At 30.9% G+C, this 9,335-nt stretch overlaps 1 protein-coding gene across 2 annotated transcripts in view; it reads right to left on the bottom strand.

Moving 5' to 3' along the window:
• The window catches only part of LOC108689848 (arf-GAP with SH3 domain, ANK repeat and PH domain-containing protein 1), a 54,277-nt gene that overhangs the window by 24,730 nt on the left and 20,212 nt on the right, over positions 1-9,335 (bottom strand). For both annotated transcript variants that reach the window (XM_018196803.1, XM_018196804.1), the window contains exon 2: positions 447-519. In XM_018196803.1, the coding sequence (XP_018052292.1) occupies positions 447-519 (73 nt within the window). The remainder of the gene's footprint in view (positions 1-446; positions 520-9,335) is intronic.

The following is a 9,335-nucleotide window of genomic DNA, read 5'->3' as shown; positions in this document are numbered from 1 at the left end:
TATATATATATATATATATACGGTAAAGTTTTTTTTTATAATCTCAAGTTGATTCATGTACATCAGAATCATCGAAGAATAATGCAAAAAATTTTTATAAGATATTTAAACGGAACGTCGGAGACACTTTTTCTATACAAATTCTATAAAATAAATAGAATAAGGAAAGAATGATAGAATCTTTATTAAATACAGAAAGAATCAAATCAAATTGAAATTAAAGAAATTGTACTTAAAATTTAACAATAAAACTCGAATGTGTTATACATATATGTCACATGAGATATAATTTTACTTATTTTATTTTTTTTGTTATCAACGACAGTTCGTTTTATGTTCTATGCCGAAAGTCAATTTCGTCTTTTAAGAGGTAACTGACTGTTATTCTCGCAATCGTAAAATCAAGGCGCAAGTATAATGAAAATTTACGATGATACTCAACTCACCGTTTCCGGAGTTGTGGATAGCCTTGATAGCCTTCTTGAGCTTTGTGAGACCATCCCTATCGAAGTCCAAGGTCTGAAAGAAGAAAATAACAATGATAATACAATAAAATATGCAAGCTAGTAAAATGATAATTTCTTGAGCCATGTCTACGAAATTTTGTTAATGCGATCGGTCTTGCATTTTAATAAGCATTTACGTATCGTGCGAGTAACATAAATGTAAAATATATTAAATGATCTTTTTTCTGGTAACAAAGGACATACTCTAAGATTTTATTATTTTAATTGTGTAAATATTTTGAGAATATTAAAAATGACGATAGAATTGAAAAAATAACGTTTCCATAATTTCATTTTTTCATTTGTACACAAAAATTGTGTAACACTCTAGGAGCGCGTTTTCAGCGTTATCAGTAAATTCTATGCTTATTTCGCGTTTAATGAACGTTAAAGATAGAATGACGCATTAGCACTGAAAGTGCGTTTCTGAAAACGCAACCTGTATCTTTTACTGATAACGATTTAAAAAATTGTAACAAAATTACAAAATATTTAACCTAAAAAATTGTTAATAACTTGGTAAAAATATCAAGAATTTAACTCGCAACGAAATTAATTTCAGAAATTTCACACATTTCAATATTAATGAAATTTTAATGGAGATATTTAAATCACAAGGCACATTAAATAACTTTAATAACTTTAATATCTTTTTCGTAAAATTTTAATTATATCAGTAATCTTTCAAAAATGAGTTCTTTTGCAAGATTTCAAAGAAAATTGTATAAATACTAATTCAAATATTCAAATTTCACGCAAAATACATCCCGAATTTCTGCGGAAGTCATAAATCTGGATATGTCTTTCACCCAAATTCGTTACGGATTCGTGAATCCGGATATCCGGTTAGCTTTAAGCTCCTCATGTGCTTTAAGCCGCTTTTATCAGCTTTGCTAATAGAGGAGGGAATAAAGATATGAGTAAAACATTATGCTCGTAAGATGATTACCAGCTGTAATTTTATTGCATGTTAAGAGCTAAAATCCTAAATCCTAAAGCGATTGTCGTTTATTTACTCCATTTGACAATAAGAAGACGATATACTGAAGATATATATTTAGTCTTTTATTTGAGCTGCGATGTTTGAATCGCATTCACGTATGATGCATCACTCGTCGTTGCATCTTTGTAAGTCAAATCGGCGTGGTCATGTCGCACTTTATTTTAGTGCGGATGGAAAGAAATAGAAGCAAGGTGAGGCGTACGAAGTACAGATGTTAAAAATAAAATATACTTGATACAACAGTCAAATAATCTTTTCTACATATATGTTCATCTAATTTATTTCCACAGCGTATAAAAACACATTGGCAGACGTAGGAGAGGATTTGGAAGGTTCAATTCCCTAAAATTTTAGTTATAAAGAAATATGACTTTATATTTGATTCAACTGTTTACTTTTCTACTTCTACTTCTACTTCTACGACTTTACTTTTTATCTTTGATCTCGCGAAGATGCTATTAACGCTATTTGTGTCATTTTATCTTCATCATCCATAAGACAAGAGTAGTATTATACAAATGGCGCTAATAGCGCGTTCCTTGAATGCATCCTATAAATCCTGTGTTAAAACGCTTTATAAAAAAAAATAATCTCATAATTTTGTAAATTATATTAAATTATTTTCCCTTATTCAGCATTCCTCTTTTCTTTTTATTTAATTTTAATTTAATATCACATTTTTTCAATAATATTCAGCATTGTTTCTCAGCAGACTTTTTTGTAATCTTTTTTGAATTTGTTTTTTTAGAAAAATGATCATAAATATTTTGTATGTAATAATAAATAGCAATATTAAAAAGCTACACATTTCATTTTTAATAACTGTATTTTGCTTTCTTCAGAAAAAAAAATAAAAATTATGATTTACAAATGTAATATTTTTCCATTCAAGAATGAGGAGACATTCTAAGCTCTAATATGTAAAAAAGCAATTTATTAATGCAAAAAAATTACTATTTATGTGATAACAAAATGATAATCTCTCTGAAAAAAATTTTGGATATGCAAACGCGTTGCATCTCAAAAGACTAAACATACAATTATTTAAGACAAATAAATATATAAAATAAAAGATATTGATACATCGATTAACTAACAATAAGTACGAAATTTTCCACCGAAGAGAAGATATAAATTTTAAAAGAAAGAAAGCATCGTACTTATTGTACTTATTGTATATCGACCATCTCTGTAGCGTGCGAAACAAATCGCACGCGAACAGAAAGCAAAAAAACAAAAAATGGGACAATATGAAATATAAAGAGAAAAGATGAAAGAAAATAAGCAAAAAGAAAAAAAATATCGAGCCTCGCAATGATCGAGAACGTCTGAACGCGCCGGGAATTTGCGCTGCGTACGAGTAATAAAAACGACGGATGTTATACTGAAATAGCATCGTTCGACGACGACAAATACCGATAAGAGTTTAATAAGCGAGCGAGTGTAAGGAACACGCGCGTGATTAACGCACGGTAGGATGCGACGCGACGAACAAATTTAATATGCAACATATAATGAACAGACACAGAGATTCGCGAATCGCACAAAATTATTAACGCATTCATTTGCCGACGCAATTATATCCGAATGTCCAGTACTACGGACGGTTCATATCTCATGGGAATTTCTCCGAAATACACTCTTTCATTTTTGATCGCACCTCTCAAATACGGAGTTATTAAAATAATATAAGAAATATATAGAAGGTAATTCCTATTTTCTAAAGTACAAATAATTAAAAGTGATATTTCTTGACTTACTTTAGGAAGAAAAGTGTCCTATGTGTGAACATATGTCCTAAATTACTTCAATTATTTTCAAAGTATAGGGTGTCAAAATTAATATATCTAAAATCAATTTATTTAAATTTATATAGATGTATTAGTCCAACATCTCACTTATTTAACCGTAAGTGATATTTCTGTTATTTATACCAGTTTCTACCAATGTGTTTAATTTTAATCTTAGTTCAATAAACTTTTTATCTTTATCTAGTTCTAATAAAGAAAAAGATGAACAATAAGTTGAACTAAGATTAAAGTTAATCTATATTAGTAGAAACTTTAGTGGACATTAGTGGAGTTATTCATGTGATGATCTTGTTTCTAATTTATTATTGAGAAAAAAATGAAAATTTTCTCAAACTGAAAAACACTTAGAGATATATTCAATTGTACGTTATACATTTTTTTTAATACAGATGAAATATTTTTACATTCATCAGAGGCACGTGTATAAAATATACCCATTCATGTTACGGAAATTCATGTTATGAATACTGTACGAGATAGTTTAAGACATATGTTCATAGGATCTTTTTAGCCTAAAATAAGCCAAGAAACATTCCCTTCAATTTTTTGTGCATATTTATGCCCGTATTTATAGTCAGGCCTTATATTTAATTCCTTCTTTAAATTTATCTTCAGATGTTCTATGAATTATTTTATTGGTTACTGAGCATCTAAAGATAAATTTAAGGAAGCCTTAAATATAACGTCTGAATGAACTATGAATACGAATATTAGAAATCATCCTAATTTGAAAGAGTTTAGTTTAAAAGTTTGTAAAGAATATTATTGAGAATACATTATGAGAATTTTAGATAATTTATGCCTGATGTTATTTTCTAGGGAAAACTGAAATAAGTTTTTCAACTTTAAGACTCGCAAAAAAGACACGCGAGTAGTTTCTTTAATTGTTTGAAAAATCGAATCTATTCGATTTTCTTTTTATATTAATATTGAGCCATTCGTATTGCACAATATCTAATCTATTAATAATCATTCTCTTTAATTAGTAACTTTTCATATTTGACTAAATTTTCATTCATCGGAAAAGCGCGAACGTGCGCGTAATGCGTATCTAACGCAATTATTTTCGTCCACACGGCACGTTAGAAAAAAAAAAATCCGAGCGAAGAAAGAGAAATAGAATACGTTGCCGGTCGGCCTTGCCGGATGGAGTCTCTCGGCAGCTTTCGGATCGGGGCAACCGGCCGCGGCTGCAGCGATGTGTTTCGCCGTCCTTGAGGCTCTCAGAGAAGGCCGCGCACGAGTCCATAGAGCAAAACGACTCTCAACTTCGTCGGGATCGGTATTCTCGCCTCCACCACGCCCGCGACCTCTCTTTTTTTCCTCTCGCCTCCCTTCCTATCCCCGGAACCGGACGAGAGAACCGGGAAGATAATTGTGTGTGTACGTGCCTTTGGGATGTGGGCCTTATGTTTCGCTGTCTTACGTGCTCGCACGCAAGTATATTGTCAAGAAATACTTGTGAATTTAATAAGAGAGGTTCCCATACCCGAGAAACGTTTGTTTCTCAAAAAATTTTTATAAAACAGAAAATTATAGGCTTGTAAAATGAACATTTTTTTTTATTACCAAAGAAGATAAAGAAAATTGTTTCTTATAATAATAATATAATGAAGTATACAATATTAATAATAAATAATATTATTATTACTGTTAAAGTATTGTAAAGATAACAATGATAAATGAGAAATTTGATTAATCGAGAGGCGTTTCAGAATTGTGATTCATAATAATAGGGGGATGAGAGCTTCATATCTCTTCCTATCGGTCGTTTGAATACTATTTCACGAGCGTAATAAATGACTCACTGATCAAATTTTTTGATCAGAATCTCTTAATCATCATGAGAATCATACAAAAACAACTATACTAAAAGTTTAAATAATCGAAAAAATGGCGTAATATTATAATCACAATAACAATTAAATAACACATTTCATAAAAATATTTGTTGTCCCTTAATAGTGACGTGTCATTTTATAAAGCCGCGAAAGTAAACGCGGTACAGTAAACAGGTAAATTTTAATTTTCTAAAACTAAAAATTATTGAATCACACTGAAAAAAAATGTTTAATTTTAAGATATTAAAATGTTTTATTCTTGACTCCATTTTTTAAATACTTAAAGGTGTTTGTCGAAATTACGTTGTTTAGATTTAAAACGCATAGTGTTTTAAATCCAAATACGTAGTATTTTGTCTATTGAAAAAGTTCAAAACTAAAACATCTTAAAAAATGAGGATAAAAATAAAACACATTTCTTTTTACAGTGCAATTAAGTTTTGTGTTCGAAACACAAACCAAGTGCCTTCTCATGTGAATCAAAGATAAGCAGTACAGGCACGCGTCTCGCGTCTCACCGGCCAATAATTAGCCACGATGGCACCCGCGTGCCTGCGTAACCTCGCATCCCTGTAATTACCTCTCTCGCTAATTAATGCACGCTACAAGCACGTACGCGTAAAGGTTACGCCGCTGGCAGAGAAGCCGAACAGCATATGGTCAGTATACTGGATGTCTCGGAAATCGATCGCCTGTATGGCATAGCCTTATATGTAGTTCCAGCAAAAAAATATTCCGGAATGGTCTGACGTAACAATGTTAACTGTATTTCTTTCATTAAAAATTTCATGTTTTTATTATTATATTATATTCTGTATTTATATTCTGTTATTAATCTTTAAAATTAAATATTCTTTGAAAACTTTTTCCTTCCTCTCTTAGAATTCACTTAAGTTTTATTTTTTGAAATCTGCGATTAATTTTATTAATCCTTAAATTATGAAAAAGATAAAATTACATAATTTAGATTATGTATATTATTATAAAACTTTAACACTTCTAGAATGCTATTGAGTGACATACATACAGTATTGTTATCGATACGTAAATTTTATGTAGGAAGTAGGCCTTAATTAAAACAAGTTTTTCTTATCTTTTCACTTTTAACAAAATATTAATAATAATAATTTGACAAAATATTTATAATTTCGACTTTTAAAACATAAATAATAACTTAATTATTAACTTCAGAGGAAAGAAAGAACAAGCTCACTATCAAATTCAATCTCGAAATAATACGAGTAGTTCAATTTTTATTGTGTGTGTATTGTGTATATTCTTATGTATTTCTTCATAATATATATATATATATATAATAACACAAAACTGCGCAATAATTAAAATTATTACTTATCACACTCTCTATTATAATATTGATCACTAAAGCGTCTAAATTAATTTATAACAGAGTTTTTGAAAGCTTATCTCCATTTATCTTCATAGCTTTTAATATAATAGATTGGATCTCCTGATAATCACAGACATAGCTTAGCGCTCAATGATCTCGCTCACTTCTACGTAAAATTTATATATTAATAGCATTCTGAAGATAAAATCATATATAATACTTACAAGAATCTTTGTAAATTTTAAACATAGAGCAAAACATGAACAAAATTTATAACAAGACATAAATGATATTTTGTATACTATTGCTATAAATGGAGCTTATCTTAATATATATTTATTAAATAAGCATAAAATTTCTAATTAAACCACGACAAGAAATATTTTTCGATCGTAACTGATATTCGATACATTCTATGAAAAATATAAGATTCCACACTTTATGACTCCCATTCTACAACTTTTATGACAATATAACTATATCGTTACATTGCCGTTGCACAAGTTTTATTATACATAGTAAAAAAAAGCTGCTTACAACAATGTAACGATATCGTTACAGTTATTACAGAATAAGGGCTTATGTTTCTATCAAATTGAATTAGCAACTATGAGTAAAACCGACTTATTCATCCTCTATGTATGTAATCGTTGGAGAGATTAAGGAGCAACTCTGAAACTATCCTTCGTTGCAACATAATATAAAACGTATTGTGCAGTCGAGGACGATATTGCAAGTTTCGCAAAGTTTCGACCGAGGAAACTTTCCCTCGAGTTACACCCATAATTCTCGTGTGTGCTTCTATCTGCTCGTGCGTCGAAGGTATGTATGCCAGCAACGTGCCGTACAATATGTCGCGAAAAGTGTTTTTCTCGCAAATCACTTGAGAACACCCTGATGCCGGCTACACCAGACGGCTTTTATTGTACATTAGACGATAAATCGCGTATGATTCCGCTTTGTGCGAGCTTTACAAAGCACAATTAATGATCCAGACCTCATCTCTATCGTGTCGCGTGCCTCACGTTCAATACGTATATATACACAGTATTTTTCTTAGTAGATACTAAACCTTTTACTTCATGAGAAAAGTTTTTTCGTCGTGCAATGCGGAAATATCATAGGTAGTGAAATTTACATTTTATTTCCTATCCAAGCCTGGAATTTATAGAATGAGAACACATGTCATCGACACAGTATAGTTAAAACTTTTATATATAACTTGATTTATCGGTCGAGATATAGGTATACACGAGTTTTAACATACGCGTAATAATACAGCATTGCTAAAATAATGCAGTATTTTACAACGAAAAAGAAACCATCGAATGTTGAAGCGATATTACTGCACTGAAAAAAGAATTCTAAATTTTAATAAATTACTTATTTGAATAGTAGCAACTAAATATTTCTACTAAATATAAAGATATATTTATTTGTATAAGTATCATTAATTTGATTTCATAATTATTTTTTATTGAATAAATATTTATTTAATTATTAAATATTTATTACCGTTATTACTAATTATTATTACTAATTATTACTAAATGTTTAGTTGGCATTAATATATTCAAATATGTATTTATTAAATAAATTTAGTATATTTTTTCTCAATGCGTACGATCGCATCGTCTGAGTGGAAATACGATTGAAATGCGCGTCTTGTGACAGTGTGGAAAGGATTAGCAAGATCATCATCATCATCATCATTATCATCATCGGCCGCGGGATTTACGCGAGTGTTAAAAATTCTTAACGACACCGCCTACGGCGATTTGCCGATACTCGCGTATATTCCGACGCGTCGCAGAAATGACACGGACGAGACTTCATTGTGGTTTTCGTGTTGCTGCCGGGTAGAAACCTGCGATACGACGTACGACCTGAAAATGATTCCCGCGGCGGTTTTCTCGCTTGCAAACGTGCTCGCCGATCGCCGCCGGAATGCGACTTGCCTGGCAATAGCTCGCGCGAGAACGTCGCGTCCGCGAATTCCAGAGGCTCGAATGAGGAGCGGAGAAACGTACGCACACGCATGCATGGAGCATGTGCATCGACACCATTTTTCAACAATGATGCGATGTAAAGCAACTAGCTCCGTGCCGGCGGAAAAAAAAATGCATTGGATCGAATTTCACGGCTGGCTCTCGCATCGTGTTTCACTGAAGTAAAACAACCAATTCTATTAGAGCGATGTTTCAACTCTCTTAAAAAAAATCGATTTTCTAATCGGCAAGGATAATTCTAAATAGAATTTTTTTGCATGAAATATCCTATTTTAAAAGGGTTATTTTGAGTTTTTTGCTCTATTTGCTGAGGTTTTTGATCTATTTGCAAAAAGAAATTATCTTTTTCAACAAAAAAGAAACCCTTGCGTAAAGTCCCCTAACTTTTGAAAAAAATTAACTTTTATAACTCATTTCATTGTTCGTCGTTTGCATATATATGCACATTTCGAATTTTTGTTTGCACAATCCTGGTAAAAGTTATTTAAAAAACAATTTTGGGGGAGTTAATTTTACATTAACTTCCCAACTACGAACAAATTACATTTAACTAGTCAAATCATCGATATAATTTCATTTGCACATTCCGAAACAAGTTGATTTTTCGTTTGCACACTTTCAGTTAAAAAGTTATTAACAATTAAAGTTTCGAGAACAATCAATTCAGATAGATAGATAAGTTAAAATCGCAGTTACTATACTCAAAGGGTTTGTTTTTCTATGGCTGAACTAGCGTATACTTTTGGAACTTAAAGTAAAGTAGATATATATTCAATATTTGGCGAAAGAAAGAGAGTTCTAGAGTAAGAGAATAAAC

Source organism: Atta colombica, unplaced genomic scaffold (genome assembly GCF_001594045.1).
Source record: "Atta colombica isolate Treedump-2 unplaced genomic scaffold, Acol1.0 scaffold277, whole genome shotgun sequence".
Lineage (NCBI taxonomy): Eukaryota > Metazoa > Arthropoda > Insecta > Hymenoptera > Formicidae > Atta > Atta colombica.
This window is presented reverse-complemented; position numbering and strand designations above follow the sequence as displayed.